Below are 25,336 nucleotides of genomic sequence, written 5' to 3' on the forward strand. Positions count from 1 at the left end.
TTTACAAAAACTGTTAGAAGTTATACTCTAATGACATTTGTGTGTCAATATCTCATTTTTTAAAAAATATAATATCGACACAAAAATATATATTATGCAGTACAAGATATCGTTATGGACAGAGCTGATATAGAATAGAATCATTTTATATTTGTCCTATAGTTCAGAAAATAATACATTCCTGCTATTTTTAAATTGCACTGCATAATATAACAATTGTTTATTTCTTTTTTACAGTCTTTACTTTCACTATGTTCTTCGCAGTCTTTCCTTTAGTCATTATCGATTTTCTTTTCATTTGCATTTTAACATCACTCTTGGACACCTTTTTCATTTTTACGCTTTTAACGCCAATTTTGTTGTCCTTTGCTTTAACTTTGGTAGCGAATGGTATTGTGACACCGGATCTCACGAAGTTAGACCCGGTTGGCTTATACTAGGCCGTTACTTTAACTTTCTTCTTTCGCTTCTTTTTCTTCTTGTCATGAAGAAGTTCCTGCTTTTTCGCTATACAAAATCGACAGTACCAATCTTCATCGTCAGCTGGTGGAACCTGCATACCAACGCACACCCTGCAATATAGAAAATATTGTAAAGTTAGCATATATTATTACACATATTTTCTCTCTCTAGCACACTAGAGAGTACATTTGAGTTTTATTAGTCAAATGCATTTTTTAAAATTATTTATCTGCATCTTATTTATTACAGTTTTACTTCTCAAGTCTTATTTCTATTGTGTAATAAATTCAAACATAATTGAAATATTATGATATAAATTACATAAATATATAAAGTTTATTTACCAATGATACCATGCGTCACAATCATCACAGCCAATCATTGGCGAACCATCATCCTGGTTGCCGCATGCAGGACATATCCATACTTGACGACCACCTCGATCCTGTAACACTCATCTCAAGATAAACAGAACAAGAACTTGGGCAAGCATTTTATCTAAACCCAACCCATCTTTTTGATGAATTTATTCTAGAAATTTCTTCTAGAGTAGAAAATTGTATTCAAATATTCACCAACATTTCGGATATTGTTATGTCTGTTTTAATAAAGTATGTCAAAGTTTTTTAATAATGTACTGCCTTTGACTTTGCAGGGAAATTCAGTCAATAGACTTCATATCAACATACATATACCAATTTTGTTATGCTATCTATGAATTAATTTCATCCATTAAAAAGAAATATTTTTAATATATAACAATGAGATATATATTAATATCTTAAAATGTTTTTTTTCAAAATTTCTTGAGTCTTAAATAATATGTGGGAACTTATGCATTTTGATGAAATAATGATTTGTAATGGCACATGAGTGATCGGAGATGAAAACTTGTCTCTTCTTTTTTTTTACTATTCGATATCGCATATGTGTATATTCTTTAAATACATATTATAATCAAAAATCAATCCTATTTAAAACAGCTAACAAGAACAAGTTATTTCAATATTCATATATTTTGCACTATGTCGTATATCATATGATATGTATACGTCATTTTACAATATAAGCGTATCATAAAGTATGAAAAACTAATTATTCATAGCTTCGGCGAACAGAAAATGCCTTGCAACATTCTTTGAAAGGGGTATAAAGCGTACTCACCACAGTAGTGGCTGGTGTTGTAGGCAACACGTTCCTGCCATTTTCTTTGTCTTCTTTGGCATCGTCCTTTTTAGTAACTGGGTCTGCTTTCACCTCTGTACCGTTAAAACTGTCTCAGTTATATTCCTAACGGGTCTCTCATGCTTAATTTCTTTTAAGAAACGTGCAAATTTCATGCAACGATCTGAACTTTATACTTTCTGCTGTTTTTATTAATGTCACTAATGAACTATATGTATATAGAAGATGTATAAAAAGTTCCAGGAACGAAATATCTTGAAAAGTTGTAAGTTTTATAAAAAAAATTTCAGGCAGAAGTTGATAGGATTTAAAAAAATATATTTATTGACTTTATCTTTTGGTCTTGGATGGCACCACCAAGGTCAGGACAAAATCGCCTTGAATTTTTTAAATGGCTTTTATTACTCTACTATATCCTACTTTGATTGACCTAAAGTGGATAAAATTATAATGTTTGAAAAAGTATCAAAAGAAGATATAAGAATGCGCGATAAGAAATAGGGAGTTCTATCTAAAAAATTCAAGGTGATCTTGGCGACGCCACTGATAAGATCAGTAAATAGATCTTTTTAAACTCTACAACTTTTGTTTGAGAAACATTTTTTTTAAATAAAACTATTTTTTTTAGATATTTCGTTGTTCCAGAACTTTTCACATACATCCTCTATACCTGTAAATTGTAAATATATTTCTGATTAAATAAAGAAAAAACGAAAGAAAGATTATTTTCATTATTATCATTATATCGTAAGCAAGTTTTCATAGTAAAGTTTAAAAATAAAAGACACATCCATAAAAATGGTATTAGTTTCTAATTAATATCCATATTTTCTAATACTACTAATCAATAGACAAATAGCAAATTCAAAGATAGCATAAATCCTAATAATTCTTATAAATATTTGTAGAAGAATATATACATATGCACTAATGCAACTACACTTGCTAAATAGAGAAGAGAAACTAATGAGAAGCCTGGACATATATTATTAATTAACATAATGCAGATATATTATTAAAAAATTACTTCCTTTTTGTGGCATGTGCAAAAATATTAAGAATAAATTATATATGTTATTAATTAGTAAACTATATCATTAATATATATATTTGTGAATTAATATATTATTAATACTATAAGAAAACATGGAAAATTGTATATTAATGTGCTAAATAAGTGAAGTAAAATTTATCATAACAATCTAGTTATACATATATCTTTTATATTAGAAGTCAAATGATATATTCAATATATATGATATCAATTATGATATACATATATTTATAGTAATATTTCTATAAGCTTTGCAATTTTCATTTATAGCAGAAGTAAATATTTGTTCATTAAATTCATTAGACTATTTGTTATTATTTGTTATTTGATTGTATATATATGAATCGTTTAAAGTAATAATAAGAAGAGACAAGTATAAAATATACTGTATGTTGTATATGAGCCATACAGTTTAAAATATATTAATGTAATAAATAAATGTGATAAAATGATGAGGATTAATGTTTTATCTTTAAAATGCATATGATTAAATTAATTTTCTGTTTCAATATTATATTCAATGAAAAATTGTTTATATTTGCGAAGAAGAAATGCTTATTTGCAAATGAAGAAATGTTTACATTTGCATATGTGCAGTAATTCTACAAACTCAAAATTTGGCGTGCTGTTCAGAAAAGATTTATATATATATTTATCAGATATTAAGATATATATATATATATATATATATATTTAAAATATCTTAAAATATATAAAAAAAATTGAATAAAGCAGAGGATGGAGGAAAAGAGCCCATTTCTATTTAAAAAGCGTAACAAAAATGATATCAATCTAATCTTTTAGTGATAAAATTCATCTTAAGAGAATCAAAATAAGTCTTCTAATATAATAATTTTGTTCTACTTATTTAATTATTTATATTATTTTATTTTTATAATTTGTTTTTCACTTAAAATTAAAAAAGTATTTCAAAACTAATTCATAAATTCACTCATTACATCATCATAATCTTTTTAGGTTTTTTGAATTAATTATTTAAATATTCACTAAAAATAGATTTCAAATGTCACAAACAAATCTTTTATAAGAAATTTCTTTTTAATGGAACTATGAGAGTAATATAGAAAAACACTATTCTCTATTTTATGATATTCTTATAAAATTACAACAACTTTTATTTCAACCAGGAACTTAAGATTCTTTCAATAAAAAAAAACTGATTATCATTTAAGTTTTTATTTATATATTGCTATGTTAGATTAGCATTTCTAAGATATTTAATTTTAATATGTTTTTTTAAGATATTTTTAGCAAAAAAGTGTTATAAGAATATAAACTGTACATATAATTAAATAAATTGAAACAAAAGGATTATTAATCATATTATATATTACTGATAAAAAAGACTTATTTTGATACTTTTAGAACGTATTATATATATATAAGGATGTGTAACTTCAGGCTTCAAAATGCTTTTTTAGCCTACAATGATTTTTTGAGTTTTAGTGTTTTAAAAATAGCATAAATTTTTGGAATAGGAAAAGCGTTCCCTATTTTTGTTTTGTTTTTTAGTAATGTATATACAAGTTGTTCTATTTTAATGGAAACAATTATATATCTCCTAAACTTGACATCATATAAAAAAGATTAAATTTTCAGAAGAAAAAAAAAGGATGCTAATATTAATTTTTTATTGCCTTTTGAAGATTATTTGAAGATCACTTAATTTTTTTTAATAGAAATCATACATCCATATTTGCTTTAGATAATGCTTTTGAAGGAAGAATGCTTTTTGTAAATTTGAACAAATATATCGGAAAATATTAACTAAATAAAAACAGTTTTAAATAAAAATTGTTCAGATTAAGAGATGAAAAAAGTTTGTATAATAAAAAATATTTCTATTTAAAAAATTAAGTGATCTTCAAATAACTTTCAAAAGTTATATGCAATAAATGAAAATCAGGATATCCTTTATTCTTTCTTAAACCTTAAAACTTTTATCTGAAACATTTTTTATACTCTGTCAAGAGATATACAGTTGTGTCTATTAAAATGGAACATCTTGTGTATGTATGTGTATGTGTTCTTTTAATTTTACTAAAGAATATTCTCTTATAAAATAAATATACAGGATGGCCTGTATATCTTTTTCACTTAACAAATTCAGCATCACATAAATATACATACATATGTATGCAGTAAATATCTTGTATCTATATTATATAAAATTAATTATTAAATGTCTTTTCTGAAAAGCTTTTTGTATATTATAAATTTTATAGATAGAAAAAAAATGAAGTGATAAGACAAATATTTAAGACTCAATTGTAAGAATAAAAAATATTTAAGACTCAAGATTGGTGTATATATGTATAGTATATATAGAGAAAGAGAAAGATATATATGGAAATACAAACATTTACATTAAAGAAATTGATTAAAATAATAATTGCATTTGTAAAAAATATATAATAAATCTAAGTATAGTTATAAGAGAGAATGTGTACTACATTTATAGTTTACAACATAACAATATACCAAAAGCGTGGCTTAAAGAAAAAAAAGAGGAGACATGATACCGTCACCACAAATCCTAAATGCATAGATAGCATAAAATAAATAGGAATTTTTGGATAGGTTCGTATTTGAAACAATGTCGATGGGTTGGGTTTCTCATTATATATAAAATATAAAATATCAACAAAATATTTGCAATATAATCTAAGGTAAATTTCCCCTAAATTGATTGATTTTTTATCATAAAAATTTGAATTGATTTGTAAGATTTTACTGTACATATTTAATATTGATCTTTTATATATCATCATACTATTTAAATTTAGAAAATAATGTAGTCTTGTGTGCGATTCTAAAGTTGGGCAGGAGTGCATATTTTTGTTTGATATTTAATAGTGCTTCGAAATTAATAATTAATAATACACAAACTTCCAAGTTCTACGTACCATTTCCTGCCTAGATGACTTATTCAACTTATTTATCATTTTTTTTGTCATAAAACATTTATGTCAACATTCTAAGATCTTTTAGAATCATAATGCGAATTTAAATAATTCACATTATTGTAAATATCATAACAAAATGATACTTACAAAATAATATGGTGGTTGTTGTGGCGATACTAGAGGTTTCAGGACTTTAGGAGGATTGTCAAACTGAGATGAAAGTATTGGCTCACTTTGAGATAGACTTTGAAAATTAGATTTCTTTGCTCGAGGAATTGATGCAAGTGGCACGCTAGTAAGATTGGCAGAGAAAGACTCTGTAGGAAGAGCAGGACTTGCATCTAATATTCCCTCCTCTGTTTTCTTACTTGCTGACTTCTGCTTTGGCGGTCGTGTTACCAGTGCCGATATTTTTGCCAATTCTGGACTAGGTTCCCGCTTCGCTTCTTCATCAGGTTTTTTCACAAGTGGTTTAATAGTTCTGTACAAAACACAAAAGTAGGTAATCAATCCTAATATATATCGGAAAAATTAAATTATAAAAATCTGAATTTTGCTGAATAACATATACATATACAAAAATTTTATGACACAAAAACCTCTATTTTTAATAAGCGAATAAAAATATACCAACAAATTTAAATAAATATTTATATTATAAGACAAAAACTTGTGTATATAAATAAAAAAAAATAATGAAAAAATATAAAAATTAACAATAAATATCGAAATTATGACATAAATTGTTAATAAAAATATAATTAATGCCTTACATTTTCTTCATAGGGGCATCTGGTGTTGCGGGTCTAGGAGAAGCTGTGCCTAATTTTAATGTTATTTTTGGTACAGCTTCTGGATTTTTATCCTCCCTCTGTAAAACACACATAATAAACTGTTGCTATTTATTAATCAATTTAATAAATTATTGCAATTTAATATTATCATTATATTTTATATTATTATCAATTATCATCATTATTATATATTATTATTAATCCAAAAGAGCTAAATACCATATTTTTCTTATTTGAATCTTTTTCCTTTTTCTTTTCTTTTTTCTCCCTCTTTTCCTTAAGCTTTTCTAATTTTTCGCGTTTCTCAGCCTTTTCCTTCTTCTCTTTCACCTTCTCGCCTTTATCTTTGTGTTTCTCCTTCTTATCTTTCTTCTTCTTTAACTTATCCTTCTTTTCTTTCTTGTGTTCTTTAGACTTCTGAAAATTTTATATATAAAAATTACTAGAAGTAAAAATAATTAAACGCATAAAAACTACCAGAGTTAGTTGACAGCTTAAAACTATAATTAAAGTATATGATAGATAGACATGAAGGGAGATGCATTTTTATCATTCACACAAACACAAATTGCTCATTTCTCTGGAAATATTTTTCCAAAAATATCATTATGATAAAATTGCGAACCAAAATATTTGGATATCTCGGATATAATTTCGTACCGAATTTACCATATCATTCTTCTCGGTTTTTTCAGTTTTAGGATTTTTCGACGGTGGTGTTTGCGCGACAGGTACTGGTGTAGGAAGCGTGATTGGTGCGACAGATGCAGACACTATAGGCGGTGAAATGCCCACAGGCGGTACCCTCTCGGGTACCTTCATAAAGGGCAATTCTTTGTTTGGCTTAAACATTTTCGTAAGTTTGTTATCCACCTTTTCTTTGCTTTCCGCTTTTTCGTTCTCGCCTTGAATGACCGATGATGAAGGCGTTAACTCAACCGGAGGAGGAATCGGTAACTTTTCACGTTCATTTATCGATTTAATTTTAGGCAACGCAAAGTCCTCGGGCTTTATGGGTGGATTGAGAAAGCGCGGTGGTAATGGTAAATTGGGCATTGCGGGATGAGGACCTGGCCCACCACGAGCCAACGGCAATGGAAATCGCGTGAACATTGGTGGTATTAAACCAGGTGCCGAAGGGAATGTAGGAAACGGAAAGGGAAACGGAAGTGGAGGAAGAGCAGGTGGCTCTCTGTGTAACAACGGCTCGGGTGCCTGCGGTGTCTTTGGCCGATCCGGTATGTCCAATTCTGCTGCATCGTTTAGAAGCTTCATCTGCAAAATGGTGATCACCAGCAAGACATATATTAATATTAAAACTTATATACAAATATTGATAGAGACAAAATCAAAGATTTTGTTTTGATTAATTAAAAAAACTATAAAATATGTACATTTGTACATTACAGGGTCTTATTTTAAGAAATATGCTTAATAAATATATAAAAAATTAATTATATCCTACCTTCTTTGGACTGACACATTGTTTCGGACTCTTCAATTTAGATTCTTTCCTTTTGCCACTCTTCTCTTTCTTCTTTCGCTTTTGCTCGGGTACAGTGGGTACACTCAATTCAGGAGTTTTCGGTGTACTAGGCGTACCTGGCGGTGAGATGGCGTCGTCGAATATATAAACGTCTGATTCCGAACTCTGCACGTCCGCCAGATCAGCGTCCGGTTGCACATGCACATCCGGCGTGTGCGACATCCTTTTCTCCTCGCGTCCTCCCTTCGCGTCCGCATCGTTACGATGTGTTGTATGCTTCTCCATATTGTCGACATCTATTATTAACTCCGGCGAGTTTTCGCGCGAATCGAGAGTATCCTTATATTTATGCGGCTCCGACGTCTCCTTGTCCTTGTCTTTCTCCTCACGCGTTTTGGTTATCTTCTTGAATATGTTCAGCTTCTGTTTATCCGGCTCCGACGGCAATTTATCAATGGTATCCTCCTTCTTCTCGGCAGCGGGAGAATCGTCTATTAGATCTATCACTTTATCATTCTTGACCTTCGGCTGAGTGGCTTTGGCGGATTTCGAACTACCAGCGGTAGCTGATTTCGGCGATGCAATCTTCGGCGTGGATGGTCTACTGGTCGTACTAAGCTCTTGTTGCATAGTGGATTGCGCTTTGCCACCACCCGGCTTCAATGGTTTCAGCTTGGCCAGCTCCTTCATGCCGACCAATTTCTTTATCTTACTCTCATCCATTTTATCCGACTTGAACAATTCTTTCGCGCCTTTCTTCTTTTTGTTCTCCTTATCAAGCTTCTCCGGGCTTTTCTTCACCACCTTCTTCGGTTTCTTCTCGCACTTTAATTCAGGTGGTACCATTGGATAAGAGCTCGATTGCGGCGAATCCGATCGCACCTGATGAGGCGTTCTCGCTTCAGGTAGCTTTCCTTCTCGCGCAGGTGATAAAAAACCAGAAGTAGTCATCATAACGCTGCTTATCTCGCGTAATGGTCTACCCTCCTCCAAAATTTTCGCTCGCTTCGCTGTGGAGCCATCGTAAGATATCGGATCGCCGGGCCGTTTGAAAATTACCTGCGGCGACATTCTATGTGGTGACGTATTATTTGAATTGCTTGATGATGTTGCACTGCTAGATGTCAATTCCGCTGCACCATTCATTAAACTTTCATTCTTCTCCGGTGTATATTCCTCTGTAATAATTTTTTTTATTATGTTATTAATCAAAATATTTACTATAATTATTATCTATTTTATATATTATTAATATACAGGGTTTCTGAAATAGACTTAGACAAACTTATAAGTCTATAAATGTATTCCCAATCTATTGATAATGAAAAGATGTTATGATGCATTGCGCCCTAGAAGTTTGTCCAAGTAAGTTTTGAAAACACCCTGTATATATAATTAATGTAATTATATGTTATTACACAGAGTGTTAGTCTTGGAAAATATAAATTTATTATTGTACCTTCAGTATCTGGATACATAGCTGGTAAATGTTCATGTACATGCACTGATCTAGTGACAACTTCACGACTGCCCGGTTTTAAAAAATTCAAATGATTTTCACGCCGAACTGGAAATTGCGGTATCTGTATGGAACACGGAACAGAATCTACATTCTTAACATATTCAGCTAATTCCTGTATATCGATATTCATATGTTGAAATGTTAATCCTAAGTCATCGAGATTTGGCTCCGTCCTTCCCACTGTAAAGTAAAAAATATTATAAGTCCAAAATATCTATGTACATATATGTGTGTATGTAAACATTAACTACAAACTATAGCAAATAGAAAAGAATAAATAAATTATTAAAAGTTTTTGATATTAATGAAATCTTAAGAATGTGTATCTTAAGAATATCTAAAATATGTAAATCTTATTTAGTATTTTTACTTGTTAGACTGTATAGAAGTAAAAAAAAAACTTTTTAGTAATATAAAAACAATTATTGTCAAATAAAAACAATTATTGATCATAACTACTCACAAACTTCTGCATATTGATGCGTCAGCTTTGAGACACGTAACATATATTCTTGCATAAGATCTACCATAAATTCTAGTGGCGTAGAATTAATGGAATGCCAGCCTACCATCTGACAGATCTGAGCAACAACAATTTTTAAAACGCTCCGACTGTATTCACCTGACATTTTCTTCCTACAAAAATTATTAAAAATATATTTTAATGTTTTACGCTCTTTTATAGCTATACATTATTTTGCAAACTGTTAGTATATTAATTATATAAATAATAATAAATGTATAAAATAAACAATAACAAGAAATAGTATATACACATAATTGTATATACTAAATTTAAATAAAATCTTATACTCATTCATATATCCATACATACAATAAATATATATATTTAATATTGATCCAAAAATTATATACTATATAAATAAATTTTTTGATTATATTGTACGGATATATAATATAGATACATGGATTTCATATATGGATTTTATATATATATTTCATATATGTATCATTATATGTGAGTGTGTATATATACACATACACACACACACACATACACACAATGTTGAATAATTAAGCTCTATTACATAAATTTTTCATAAAATAGTAAAATCTCTCTTACACAATAGAAAGACTAATATATTCTTACACAATCTTAACTGTCTAAATTATACATATTCGGCCAAAAGCTGACAATGTCAAGCTCGAAATACATTTATTTTGCAACAAGACCGAAAAAAAGCATTAGAAGGCGGTAGACAGCGTTGGCTCACCTGGATACGATACGATGGCGAAAGAATATTTTCCAATCTTTGACCAAAATTTTATTTCACATCGTTAATGCGATCGATGTAACTTCATTCGGTGCTGGACATCGTACGAAGACTTGTTTTTTTTTTTTTTTTTTACGCGCACCAAATCGTAACGATGCAACGCAAACTTTACAGCTCGCATGCCGCCATTTCTATATCATAGATGATATAAAAAATAGATAGTTAACTCCAACATTTTGCTTGAAAATAGCGTTTCAAGCGCCATCTGAGCGAATATGAGAGAATTATATGGCCGAAGTTTACAGAGTAATTCAGAATGAGTGTAACAACTCTGTATGTTTATACGACCGTGTCTTTGGGTCTTTGACAGCTTTGACTTTGAAAAGGACGCACGTGTCGTGGTGTCGTCCCTTTTGTCATTGAGATATTACACATCCGAGGAGTTTCGCCTCGTGTCAACGATATGCATAACGCGCATGCGTGACCACGTGATACGCTGACGTCACAAACAGAATGATATGGCGCGACGGCGTGGTTAGTTAGTCGATTTGCGACCATCGGCGCGTGTGGATCAATTACAGAGAGAGACGGCGACATTGAGTGACAGTTCGTTTTAGGCTACATTTTTTGTAAGTATATCAAGCATGAGTTTTCTCACAATTGCCTCTTTAATTGCACGTTTTAAATTCTCGTTTTCTGTCAAAATGAGAATTTAAATGTCCTTCGACATATACAGATGATATACACGCGCTTTTTAATTTTGTCATTATATACGGAAGTTAGGTGATTTTCGTAAATTGATTTTGTATGTTGTTTGAAAGGATTGGTGACTGGATCGTAGATCGAATGATATATCGAATGTTTGTTACTGTCATGCAGTATTTTTACAAGGTTATGTATGAAAAAAAAAATGCAATAAGAGAGAAAAATGGAGAAAAAAGATTTTAATATTTTCTATAAAAGAGATGATTCTACAATGATTCTGACAACTGGATACATTTTTTGAAATTTGTAACAAGTTTGAAAATTTGAAAGTGATATTTTTATTAGAAAGTTTTGATTTTTTTTCTCTCTATATTGTATAAAAATGATTGTTATCAAATTCAACATATATATGTGATGCATCAAAAGAATGTTGAAGGTTATGTATAATAAAATACTTTCCTGTGCAATTCTTTTAAATATATACTGCAAAAATATTTGTTTTATTAATTTACAACATAAGTAATAAAAATAAATAAATGCTAAATAAATGATAAAAATAAATCAATGGTTAAATTTACAATTTAAAAAAATAGATGAGAAATAAAACTTCAAATTACAGAATTTTGATAGATTTCAAAAATAAAAATCACATAATACAAAAATAAAATCTTATAATAGATGTAAACATTTATATAAAAAATAAAAAATATTTGCTGTTATATTCATATACATTTTATTATATATATATTTCTGCTCATGTCAATAATTATTATTTGTATATATGTTCTTTTTTATATTTAAAAAATTACAATATCTATATAATTATTCATCACAATGTCAATATCTATATAAATTCGTGTATATCTGTAAAATATAATCTCATTGTCAGTTATAAATTGATAAAAGAGAATGGATTCTAGAAAAAGCGAATTCTATCAAAGAATAAAAAGAATCGTGTGTATTCATCTTTCTTTAATATGCTGACTAAGAAAGTACGTGCAGACACACAAGCTGAAGTCATTGAACTTTGTAATCGCCACGTGTACGATATGAATGTCTTTTTGCGCAAAAGATTAAAGATTCAATATCGTAAATTCCCGGAAAAGTAAAGAAAAAGGGAGAAAAGTATTCATTGTTATTAATTCTCTATTGTTTATCCTTCAACTTAAAAATTTAATAGAATAAATAGAGAGATTTAATTCTTAGAAACTTATTATTGTAAAACGCGAATTGAATTAAATCCGAATTTTTTCATCGATTGCAAAATTTAATATATATATATATATATAGCCTATTTAATTCTCAATTTATATATATATTGTGTTTTGTTATAATATTACATATGTTATAATATATTATAATATTAAAACACAAATATATTATGTTGTTAATAAAGAAGTATATATATTAGTGTCAAAAAAAGTACAAATAAATAACTATCAAAATAATTATTATAACATGTTAAACATTTGTTTTGTGAAATCATCTGTAATCATTTCTATAATGATTAATATTTTTTACTTTTCCAATTTCTTTGAACATTTAAATCACAAGGATTAAATTACAAAATATATGAAAGAAAATAAAGAGTCAAATAAAAGGATTAATGAAGATTCGTCACAAGATTTAATTTAAAAAAATAAAATTTATAATAAATCTCAAAAAAGAGAGAATTAAAGTAAAATGACAACAAATGATTAATACCGATAATGGTAAATAATGACGAAAATAATCAAGCAACAACACGTGTAACTTTATACATAGTCATGTAACTTTTGTACATCGTGAAAATAACAACGCAAAATAATAAGATAGATAGTGTAAACAAGTTTAAATAAACCGTAAGGTTTATCGTAAAGATAATTTGTAAAATAGGAGCTATAGAATGGAACTAAAAAGTTGTAAACAGAAAAATATTTTTAAAAATATAAAGAAAATAATAATTATTAAAATTTTGATCCCGTTTAGCTCTTTGTTTGAAAAAACAATTATTAACAAATGAATAATTAACAATAATTAATTATAATACTAAATAATTAAGGTATCACGCAAGACATAAAAATCTAAATTGTAATTTAGAGCTTTATATATTATATGTATTTTTATATTATTGTATGTGTATTGCTTATTTGACTTATCAATACTTTATAAATTCGAATATAAAAATTTTATTAGATTTTATCTCATCAATATTTGCTTTACAAAAAATCTTTCTTTTTCTACAGTTTTAATTATACTACTGAAATATCTTAACATTTTCTGGAAAAAAATCGATTTTAACTCATTATCAAAAAATGTTAAAACAATATTCGATAATGTTGTTCAGAGTCATGATCTTGATAATATATGTCAAGATCAAGGTTGCCTCCCCTTTTATCTTTATTTTTACCCAATATTTTGTAATTCTACTATCGTTTATCTATAGAAATAAATGTAAAAAAAGAGGCGTAGCTAAAAGCATGTATGCGTTGCAATGATGGACATTGCATGATTTTATCTTTAATTTAAAGCAAAATTAACGGGGAAATTATAGAAATGATGAAACTTAAAATGAAAGATAGTCGGCTTGATAAATTTTCTATACGAATATAGTTATAGGTATACAAAATACAAGTAGGGATAGACCTTATGAAAATAGATCTGACAAGAAGAACATCAGTCTCTGCAATTCAATAGTTCACCATTCATAGAGTTTCCTACCGATGCAGTAAAAAATTGGAAAGAATTTCTGCACAGCTTAGGGTCGTATCCTCAATAATTAACATATTCCAGCATTAAAATGATGTCAATGTGCGCACGTGTTTTCCTATATCTCTATACAGGTCGGCGCGGTGTACGGAACATTCGTTCGCATCTCTAATAGAATAAAATGACGTAAGACGACCTTCCACGTGCTCGCCCTCGTCGCGCGTGTATCGCTATAACTTTAACGTTTTATAATCGAGTTTTTTTTTCTGCGAACACCAGAATTATCGCATGCGCTCCATGATCATCGTCACAGTTCCGATTTTTAGCACGCTCAGCGAAAAGCTAAAACAAAATGATGACTTTAATGTTTAGCTGACATACATTAATCATCAACACGTGCTGTAGTGGAGCATGAAAAACTATATTTATGCTGATGAATCGGTTTTTTTCCTCTAAAAGAATCGTTAAAAGGGATTACTTGTGTTAGCTAGAGAGAAGTGTGATTATATATCTCTATACTATAATAAAGATAATAAAATATACAAAAAAATATTTTTTTTGTTATGTATAGCTATGCAGTTTAATAAATTACAATTTTATAATTTTATAAGATGTAATACAAATATTGAAAGATTTAAAATAAAGCTAAAACTTTGAAGATAAATGTTTTTGTAGCGAAGATTTTATAATGCATAAAAAATAATTAAAATTTTAATCTATGATAATCAATATGTGTATCCAAATAGATAACTTAATCATGGCATTTATATTTTTCGAATTAATTTTTCAATATTTTACATCAATGGACTGTAAAAATGAAGATCGGTTCTTTTTTGGAATTATTATCAAAAAATGTAAATTTTAATGTAAATAAATATAATGAAACTGTAATGTTATATAATATATATAAATAAAATACATATAACATATTTTCTAAAAAAAAGTTATATCTAGTCTTTAACATAATATAAAGTTTCCTAAACCTATTTCTTACATATACATGTATATATAGATGACAAATAATGCGCAAAAGAATATATATTGGCACAAAATTTGCACAAGGTTGTAGAAAGCTATAAAAATTAGTGAAAAAATGCAGCACAGCCTGAATAATTAAGAGTAAAATGCACACGTGTCGTGAGATGCGGATGCTCGTTATCCGCTCAGGTTTTCCACGCATTATAACATGTCAAGGACAATAGTATTTATTTATCACATATCATATGGTTGCGCGTCACGCCTCGCACGTGGTAGAAGCAGACTCGAGGTCAAAACAATCTCAAATATACGCGCCGTGGATGGGAATCGAGGCTTTGGCATTATTTCGGTGCAGGCACGTGCAGTGACGTTAACGGTAATCAGGTCATCGCCTACATCGATCGTGTGGCCACGTGTAGGATATCCTTCTGCGGAGGGAGGAAGGATGTCCACGTGCAGGACACATAGGTCATCATCAAAATGTTACTTCAAAGTCAATATAGTAGGATATTAAAAGAGATGCCAATTTGCTAATGACATAGACTGATACGCATTTTGTGAAACTTTAAGTTATAACGACGATTAAGGTTTTCATTGTTTTCTTTATGTGAATTTTTAAAATGAGATACTATAATTATATATAACTATATCATAATTAAATGTATAATTACGTAATTATAATGATAATTAACAAATTAACACCTTATTAATATTTTTTGACAGAAATCAGCTGATTAAAGAGTTAATTTGCTAATTAATTTTTAAAATAATATAATATGTTATAAAATGTAAAATAGTAATATATTGTAAATAATATGTTATAGTGCCTTATCTGCGATTAATATTTTTTGACAGTTATCAGCTGATTTCTGTCAAAAAATATTATTCGAGTTTAAAGTATTATAACATATTATTTATAACATTATTATTTTATATTTTATAACATATTCTTATTTTAAAAATTAATTAGTAAATTAACGCTTTAATCAGCTGATTTCTGTCAAAAAATATTAATCAAGTTTAAACAAACTTTATATAAAAATATTATTCTTTTTTATATAAAATCGAGGAATGGCATGCACTTGTGTTGTTCTAGTAAAGTAAAAGGCCGATCTTTTATTTATAATCATTATAACAAACTACGTGAACAAGTGCCTTACTTATATATCATATAATAAATATATATGAAATGTAAAAGATTGTACATATAAAATCATATATGAATTTATATATAGTATAAATATATATATATATATTTATATATATATATTTATATATATATATTTATATATATATATATGTATATATTATAGTATAAAATTATGTATAAAGTTAGACGTAATTTTATATATCTTTATATGATTTCATATAATTATACCTATTTTATGAACAATTTTTTATCGAAATTGTAAAATATTCAAGTACAAGTGGAATTTTGTAATAGCGAACTTAGAAATAGCACTCAAAATTTTTTCTATACGTATTTAGACGCACAAAAATAACATAAGTAGAGATTGCAAAATCGCAATTTGGGAATGAAGTGAAGAATAACTTCGCTATAATATACATTCAGAATTTTATTAAGTCGCGCGCTATTAAAAAACAGATTGTAGTATTATAATTATAATAATATTTATATTATAATATTTAATGTATAATAATATTTAATAAGTTAAACATATATTTGATTATATTAAATCTCTTTTATTTTATATTATTTTTATTTTTTATTAAATAATTATAAATAAGTTTTTTTCTCGATGAATAAAAAAGTATTTCGAAATTTATGTTTCAGAATTTTTACTAAATGGCGCCGACTGTTTGTGAAACAGAATTTCCGATGGTCGGAAATACTATTAGTATGCACGTTCGTCGACGAAAATCTCCAAACGAAATAAACATCATTAAACGGCAGACATTTACGCTGGAGCAGATGATACTGCCAATTAAAAGCATCATCGAAACATCCCTAACATCTCGCGAAAATTGTTTACGGAATTTAGAATATACGAACACGATATCAAACTGTTCTACTCCAAATGACAGTACGAAATACTCAACAAAAACGGACGAGGATTATAGAAAACTCGTCACATCAAGAAAAGGTACGATTGCTAATTGTGAAATTTTAAATTTATTTTAAGGAGTATTGAAGCAAAGAAATCGCGAACTTTACAATGAACACCAGAATACATGTTCTCGAATTAAATTGAGATAAATAATTTGTTATAGAAAAAAAAAAACTTAAAAATTAAATATATATAAATTTGAAATTTAAATAAAGTTTATTACAAATTTTTTTTACGACGTAATTTTAGTTCATTTTGTTGAAGAGTGATTTCACTATTTTATTTAAAAATGCTCTCGTCGTCAAGACATGTTTCTGATATCTTAAATTAATTCTCGCAGATCTCTCGAGTATTATCATACGCACGGTAATTCTCGTACAACGCAATTGCATCCTTCAGAGACGTATAAATGCATTACAAGCGGAGACCCGGAGATTTCTCTGTTCTGTATTAAATAATCCCGAAAATCAGTGTCAAGTACGAAGCTTGTAAATGCCGGCGTATTTCCGAGGATGAAATCGTCTCATCGGAGAAAGTTATCTCGAAGTTATCACCTCTATTCGGCTCCAATTTGAGCGAGAACTCATTTCACGAAGCTATCTTCACTTGCAATAATCATAATTATACCGATGATGAGCTAAATTTGATTAATCTTCAGATTCAAGCAGACACGAATGTTGATTCGAGTTTTAAGATTTGAAGCTAATAATTTCTCAGATGATGCATAACTAAACAAAAAGTTGTTTAAAAGAGAATATCCTCGTATAAATATATATATAACTTTAGCTATATTTTAGTTTGATGTTTTTAGATAAGATATTTTTCTATTCTCGATAACATACAATATTAAAAAATTGATAAATATTTTTGAACAAAATTATTCTGGAGTCAAATATCTAAAATCTATATAATTAAATATATCATTAGATTTTTTCTAATACGGCATGTTCAGAATTGACAGAAAATAAATTTATAACTTATATTCTTTGTGAATTTGAAATTTTTGCTCGAAAAATTATAATTGCTATTTGATTTCTTTTGAGTTTAATATTTTTTTCAGTCTAAAGTCTTCAAGTATTGATGTTCCATGCGTGTCAACATTTAAAATTAATCATTTTTTATAAAAGAATTTTAAAGTTCACTTTTAGAATCAGATTTCAATAAATAATGTTTATGTGGTATATTTTAAGTATTGGATCACATGAATATCAATACTTGAAGACTCTGATGGCTTAAATATATATAGATTTCTCGAAGAAAATGAGACAATATGCATTTAATTTATTTATTGATAAATAATTTTTTTTATCATTATTTGTTTCATTTTATTTATCTCATTATTATGCTGAAGGGGTTTAACAAAATTTTGATTATAATTAAATGTGTTTGCAAGATATTATTGGATAAGATGAAATTATTGGCGAAACATGTAATCTGTTTCGATCAAAAATGATCGAAATTTACATTAAATTTCAATATATGCCAATTTTGTTAAATGTATGTCTTTGAAATAAAAGATTTTCCTATAGTTATAAACTGTTAAATCTTAATCAATTCTGAACAGCCAGCAATACTTCATAATCGATAGCAGTAACGATCTATAATTCTTGTAATATTTGTAAATCTTGTGACAAATTATTCGTGCTGTAGTATAATTTCTATATTTTATAGTCCTCTCTCCCCTCTCTCCTCCCCATATAATAAAATGTTAAAGAGTTAAAAGTCGATTTATGAAAAAAGATTTTCTTGAATTTAGTGCATCTATATAACATTTAATTTAGTAATTTAAATATTACTCGAATGTATCTTTTTTACTATCATGGCTGTGGTCTATATTTGCACTTATAATGTATTATATATCTCTTTTGCAATATTGTATCTTACATAGCTATTTCATCGAACGGACGTTCTAGTTATTATATTAGAATACACAATTTTTGTGCTAATGTAATTTAACACATCACAATATATATTAGCTGCATAACATTTTTGTTACAGGTAATTACAGTAATTAATTATTGAAGAATATAATAAATCCTTTTTATGAAAAATAACGAATAAAAAGATTTATATTTGTAATAGAAATTAACATCAGATTTCGACGTAATATAATCGAATTATATACTTCTATTTGTAAATATACCTTGTAAACAACAGTTATCTACTTTTCATACACAAAATATTTTTTATAATTACCGCAATCAGAGTTGGTCATAGGTCATTAAGAATATGCTTATAGAGATAAGAAAAAATGGATTATTCTTGCATTAATTTGACATACTATCTTTTGGTAAAGTAAATATAAAATTATTGAAAATTTTATATGTATTTATTTCACGTGTTTAAGTTATTACAAATCGTAATGTGTCATAAAAGAATAATATATTTATAACAAAGAGATTTAATTTCTTTCACAAATAAATAATTCTTTATATACAGGGTGATTCAGTACCTCTGCGACAAACTGAAGAACGATAAATGAACATATCATGAACAGATTCAAAGTGTACTGTTGCTTCACAGAAAATGATGCCTTTGTGAGATCTATCATTCCTCAAAGTTTGTTGCAGAGGTCCTGAATCACTCTGTATATCTTATATAATTATATGTATTTTGAAATATTTATATAACTAATGAATCGAAAGCAATGTTAACACTGTACTTTATTCATTTTAAAAGTATGATAATCAGAATATATTTCAGGGATATAATTGGTAAATTTCATAGTAAAAATGATGTGATAAATATCCTTTTAGCACTATTCAATCAAACTATATGCTAATAGAGAAAATTTGTGCCTAAGGTGCATGTACGCGCTACTTTTTGATCGAGCAATATAAACATAAATATTTATAATAGGCGGCGTTTTTAGATAATATTTAGATTCGATGTGTGTATTGATTATAAATCTAATTTCCATCTTAATATTTTCTAGCAATACTTTATTGTCAATATGATTAGTGTTTTGTAAACTCTAACATATGCAACATGATGAACTCGACATGTGTGTGCGAATAAATTCAATATAAAAATATTTACAAATAATGTTTTTGTTGTATCTCACTATATACCTAATTTTTTTATTATACTATTGGAAAAACAATATTTAATGCAATATTACATTGGGCTTTTGCGCATCATCTGTATCATTTATAATATTGTATATTTCTTCGTAAATTTTTTGTGTGTGCATGCAGCATTTCAACAACAGAGTTATCATCTTTTTTTAAACGAGATACTTTGAAAGGAGGAGATCACATTATTTCTCAATCAAGAGGAGAGCGGATATTAGCAAGAATCTTCTCAAGGATGTCATCATCGTCAATATTCCTTAATAATCATCTTTCGAAAAAATAATCTAACTTATAAGATATTTTATTTTTAAAAAAGTGCTTTTATTCTAGAAAATAATACGCTGTTAGCGTCTCTAATTAGGAAAGTTTCGTTGTTGCGAAAAGATAACGCAAGATAACGCACGTTACTGCGTTTCTTAATATGTTAAAACAATCCATATATTTACAATTATTATCCATGTATGTACAATTATTTTTCAATAAAGAATTAAGTATATATTTTATAGAGTAAAAAAGTTTTGTATATATTTAATATATTTAAAGTAAATTTATATTTTTATATTTTTAAAGCATATTTTTAATTTGTTCCACTTTAAAAATCTTTTATATCTTATTCAATTATGGATTTCTGAGATAATGTATAATATTACTATAATTATTACAGTATTCCTTTATATACCGAAAACACTTTAAAAGAATTCGTTAATGCCGGAACTTCAAAATTTTTTGCTAATAAATAAATTTGTTTCTCGTTGGCAAACATGTATATATTATGATGGTTTTTATTTTTATTAAAAAAGTTTATTTTAAATTGCTATATATATATGCATTTGAAATTAAAGATTAAAAAACAGATATTATTTTTGTACCAACCTAGTACTTATTATCTTAACAAGTAATAAAAAAATTAATATAATTTATTCATAATATTTTATAGCTATCACTGATTTATCACTGTTTAATTCGAATTTTCAATTTTAAAGATTAATAAAATAATTTTATAGATAAAGACATACTATACCAAACTGTACAAGAGATTTGATCCGTGTAAATCTTATCCTCCAATATCAATAATAAAATTAAATCTTTTAAAAAATCTGATTTTATCCGTGATTTTTCTAGTTTCTAATTGCTATTAATGCGCTTCTGGTGATTGAGATAAGAGTACTATCAAAACCCACAATTGGAGCAATCCCTGGGGAAAAAAAAAATATATATATATATATACACACGGCGAATTATAATAACATTTATATTATTAATAATAATTAAATGAATAATGCATATACTTTACCATATAAATTAATACTAAAATTCGAGCTAGTGGATATCTTCTTAAAAAAACTCCTGTTCGAATGCTTATAGCATCCAATGAAGAATAAGCTCTCTTTACTCTTCTGGTAACGCTGGTATCAAATGGTGTTTCCATAAGAAATGTGGGAACTTGGGCTTTTGCATCATCTGTATCGTTTATATTATTGTATGATATATTTCTTCGTAAATTGCCTGCAGCATTTCTATATTCATGCTGTTACAAAGTATACTATTAATAAACAAGATATTTTAAATATAAATGACAAAACTTTAGAAGCATACTTTACTTATTATCAGAATGAAAAAAAAGTTATATGAACATAGAAATTTTCTTTTTAAATAATAAGTACTTTTAATATATAATAAAGTTTGGCAAGATCATTTCTCAAGTACAAAAATATTTGCAATTTTATGATACAAATTGACAATACTATTTAAGAGTATTTCCTAATAGAAACAAGAGTCTTGAGATATTCCCATAAATAAAAATTCTGAAAATTTAATCTAGGAAGAACATACAAGCTATACCAAATAATTTTAATCTGCCAATCTACCGATTGGATAAATTATTAGAAAATTTTTATAAACGAAAAGTATTTGTAACTCGGAAAAAACTTCTGCATTCATATATATATATATATGACTTTTTCATTCTTATAATACATAAAATACTCATATTTAAACTAATCTTTTCTATGATATATATGTTATGTATATGTACGCACGCATGTGCGCATATACATATAAATTAAAGAAAAAAGTATTTGAAAATACATATAAAAAACAATTTATAAGATATTAAAGTTTAAGATCTTTTTTTGCTAACAAACATTGATATTCATATATATACATATACATATATATACATATTCATATATATATACATTTTCAACATATATATCATAGAAATCTATTATATTGTACATATTATTCTAAATTTTTTACAAGAATTTTAACTATATTAATTATATTTACTTCAATTTTTTCCAGTTGGAGACGTAATGCATTTCTTTCTGTAGTTAAGCATTCCAATGCTTGCTGCTTTATGACCAGAGTTTGTGTAAGAGATGTTATTCTCGAATCAATTTCACTATTTGGCATTGCTGATGTAGACAGTTGTAATTTAAACCTAGTAATCTCTGAATTCTGTTTTTGTAATTGTAAACTAAATCCATTACGTTGATTAATTAATTCATCTTTTAAGGATCGTATTTCCTGAAACAACAAAATTAATTTTTAATATTTTTTAATTATTAAATAAAAAAAATGCTGAGAGATGTAATATATATTTATAGAACTCTAAGTAAAATTATCTATATACCTCACAATGTTTTCTTGCATCTTCTTCTGCTTCTAATCTCCGATGTCTTTCACTAGTAAGGATTTCTTGATTTTGTAAGTTTGTTTCCATTGATTTTTGTTTTATTTTTTCTAAGTTTAGATCTGCATTTCTCAATTCCTCGTGTAACGTTTTTAATTGTTGACTCAATTGTTGATTTTCTTCTCTAACATTTTCACATTCCTGCCTGTAATTCAATATATTAGTGGATTATATTCTATATTACAGAATAATTAGATGATAATAAACTTGAGAAATGTTAATGTTACTTTAATTGATTTAATTCCATGATGGTAACTTCATCCATAGCTATTGGTGCATTATTTTTTAATTCAGATATTAGTTTTTCCTTTTCTTGTAAAGTTTTTAACGCTCTAGCCTTATGCTGTTCCAGTTCAGATCTAACTAAATTTAATTCTTGTCTATTTCTGTCAATGACAAATTGCAAATCTATTATTTGCTTTGACTGCTGTAATTTTTCTATTTCTAAAGCTTTTAACTTTTCATTTAAAATTATAATTTCTTTCTGATGATCTGTTTCTTGCTTGCCCAGTAGCTCACTTTGTTTCTCCAAATTTCTTTCCATTTCCTTTATATATTTTTCCACAGATTTATGTTCTACTGGATCAGTGAAATTATCTAATCTATTTGCTTTTGAATTATTTGATTCTACTTTATGTTTGAATTGAGGATAGAAAATATTCGAATGTTCTTCTGTTTCATGTTCTGTAATATGTAAAAATATATATAAACCTATATATATATATATTACAAATTTGATTAATGTATACAAATAAAAACATACCATTTTGTATAGTATCTGTTGTAGATTTACTTAAATATTCACAACTTAAAATCTGTGTTTCATCAGGAAGATATAAATTCCCATTTTCTGCATCTATTTCAGCATCTTTATCACTTAAAGCATTTGGAACCATCTCTAATGAAATATAAGTTGGAGTTGGACTAATTTGATCGCTATAAGTTGATACTTCTGAATCTGTATCGTTAGTAGGATGTTCTACTAGTGATGATGTAGTTGACGGCAATTGAAAGGATTCTGCTGTCCTCTTCGGACTTGGATCCGGAGTATTCAAATATGTAAATAGTGCATTCTCTTTAGATGCATTTAATAGATTCACTGACATTAACTTTGACGTAGGAGTAATATAAGGGATATAATTTGACGATTCCAATATGGGTCTTTTGGATGCACTTTCATTTTTTCTAAAATATATATTATTTATATTATTTTTATTTATTCTTAGATTTTCTTGCATTAACAATTACTATCAATATGTTAAAATTATATGTTAAAAATTGCACAAGAACAATACCTTTTATTTCATTTGTTTATATATATATATATATATACATTTAGAATAAGTTTATATTCTATCATACAAAAATAAAATATAAAATATACAAAATTTTATTATAATTCATGCGAAGTGATCACTAATCCAGAAATATTTACCAGAAATAATCTGAAATTGATATGAACATTATTACCCAAGATCCGGAGAAAGCCATGCAACATCTGCTAAGTGATTATGTGGCACCTCATATTTATCTTTATTTAAGACAGCCGCGGTGTTCTTGTCGATTTTATTTAGTAAATTCTCTGCCTTATCAGCAAGACCAGACAACCAAGCCATATCTTGAAGACCGATTAAAAAATATTACTTGCGAAAAAGAGAATAAAATTATATTACACGTATAGCGCTTGTTTATAACATACACACGGACTTAAGCCTGCTCCACAATATGTGATTGTCATCTTTTTCTCAATTTTATAATTAAGGAAAAAGAGATGGCGTTGGCGCTTCCTAAAATTTCGTGTTCTTAAGTTGTCATCTTTTTCTCGATGGCATTGGCGCTTCTCAAATTTCGTGTTGTAATGTTGTCATCTTTTTCTCGATAGCATTGGCGCTTCCTCAAATTTCGTGTTGTAATGTTGTCATCTTTTTCTCGATCTTATGTCTGGGGAAAAAGAGGTAGACGAAGACTGTCTAGGGAATTTTTAAAATCGCAATTTTATGTTGTCATCTTTTTCTCGATGGCATCGGCGCTTCCTCGAATTTCGTGTTGTAATGTTGTCATCTTTTTCTCGATGGCATCGGCGCTTCCTCGAATTTCGTGTTGTAATGTTGTCATCTTTTTCTCGATGGCATTGGCGTTTCCTCGAATTTCGTGTTGTAATGTTGTCATCTTTTTCTCGATCTTATGTCTGGGGAAAAAGAGGTAGACGAAGACTGTCTAGGGAATTTTATAATCGCAATTTTATGTTGTCATCTTTTTCTCGATGGCATCGGCGCTTCCTCGAATTTCGTGTTGTAATGTTGTCATCTTTTTCTCGATGGCATTGACGCTTCCTCGAATTTCGTGTTGTAATGTTGTCATCTTTTTCTCGATGGCATCGGCGCTTCCTCAAATTTCGTGTGGTAATGTTGTCATCTTTTTCTCGATATCGGCGTTTCCTCTAGGGAATTTTTAAAATCGCA

At 27.7% G+C, this 25,336-nt stretch overlaps 3 protein-coding genes across 7 annotated transcripts; 1 reads left to right on the forward strand and 2 right to left on the reverse strand.

Annotated features, from left to right (window-relative positions):
- Positions 1-430: 430 nt before the first annotated feature.
- Positions 431-10,856, reverse strand: Taf3 (TBP-associated factor 3). Of its 4 annotated transcripts, XM_083039398.1 has the most exons (11): positions 10,666-10,856; positions 9,894-10,066; positions 9,368-9,610; positions 7,888-9,086; positions 7,083-7,697; positions 6,642-6,839; positions 6,402-6,499; positions 5,997-6,109; positions 1,627-1,721; positions 807-907; positions 431-572 (listed from the first exon to the last, which is right to left on the reverse strand). In XM_083039398.1, exons 2-11 carry the CDS (start codon positions 10,057-10,059, stop codon positions 437-439), a joined length of 2,964 nt encoding a protein of 987 aa, XP_082895524.1. In that variant the 5' UTR covers positions 10,060-10,066; positions 10,666-10,856; the 3' UTR covers positions 431-436. The 4 variants fall into 4 exon arrangements, with proteins under 4 accessions (XP_082895524.1, XP_082895525.1, XP_082895523.1 ...); XM_083039399.1 differs by lacking the exon at positions 1,627-1,721 and having other exon boundaries at positions 5,776-6,109; positions 7,296-7,697; XM_083039397.1 differs by lacking the exon at positions 1,627-1,721 and having other exon boundaries at positions 5,776-6,109; positions 7,092-7,697.
- Positions 10,857-11,140: 284 nt separating this feature from the next.
- On the forward strand, positions 11,141-20,139 carry LOC145936814 (uncharacterized). Its single transcript, XM_083039403.1, is given in 4 exon segments — positions 11,141-11,294; positions 16,832-17,141; positions 17,446-17,609; positions 17,611-20,139. Coding segments are annotated over 3 exon segments (657 nt in total). The 5' UTR covers positions 11,141-11,294; positions 16,832-16,843; the 3' UTR covers positions 17,806-20,139.
- On the reverse strand, positions 19,413-24,591 carry Golgin84 (golgin A5). Of its 2 annotated transcripts, none has more exons than XR_014425442.1 (7): positions 24,345-24,591; positions 23,638-24,059; positions 23,102-23,558; positions 22,815-23,019; positions 22,469-22,708; positions 21,474-21,640; positions 19,413-21,374 (listed from the first exon to the last, which is right to left on the reverse strand). XR_014425442.1 is itself a non-coding variant. In XM_083039400.1 (7 exons), exons 1-7 carry the CDS (start codon positions 24,488-24,490, stop codon positions 21,315-21,317), a joined length of 1,764 nt encoding a protein of 587 aa, XP_082895526.1. In that variant the 5' UTR covers positions 24,491-24,591; the 3' UTR covers positions 19,413-21,314. The 2 variants fall into 2 exon arrangements, 1 of the variants encoding a protein (XP_082895526.1); XM_083039400.1 differs by having other exon boundaries at positions 21,474-21,707.
- Positions 24,592-25,336: the final 745 nt, after the last annotated feature.

The sequence above is a fragment of the Prenolepis imparis genome, unplaced genomic scaffold, assembly GCF_030444845.1.
Source record: "Prenolepis imparis isolate NDT839.2.m4 unplaced genomic scaffold, iyPreImpa1.0 SCAF_5, whole genome shotgun sequence".
NCBI lineage: Eukaryota > Metazoa > Arthropoda > Insecta > Hymenoptera > Formicidae > Prenolepis > Prenolepis imparis.

Excerpts from the sequence above, each read along its gene's own strand:
- Golgin84 (XM_083039400.1), bottom strand. The coding sequence starts at position 24,490 with ATGGCTTGGTTGTCTGGTCTTGCTGATAAGGCAGAGAATTTACTAAAT. Across the intron at positions 21,708-22,468 it reads TCCAACTGGAAAAAATTGAA|CATGAATATAGAAATGCTGC; the intron begins GTAAATATAATT and ends ACTTTGTAACAG. Across the intron at positions 21,375-21,473 it reads TTTTAGTATTAATTTATATG|GGATTGCTCCAATTGTGGGT; the intron begins GTAAAGTATATG and ends TTTTTTCCCCAG.
- Taf3 (XM_083039396.1), bottom strand. The coding sequence starts at position 10,059 with ATGTCAGGTGAATACAGTCGGAGCGTTTTAAAAATTGTTGTTGCTCAG. Across the intron at positions 7,698-7,887 it reads AATGTGTCAGTCCAAAGAAG|ATGAAGCTTCTAAACGATGC; the intron begins GTAGGATATAAT and ends ACCATTTTGCAG. Across the intron at positions 908-5,775 it reads AACAACCACCATATTATTTT|GATCGAGGTGGTCGTCAAGT; the intron begins GTAAGTATCATT and ends TGAGTGTTACAG.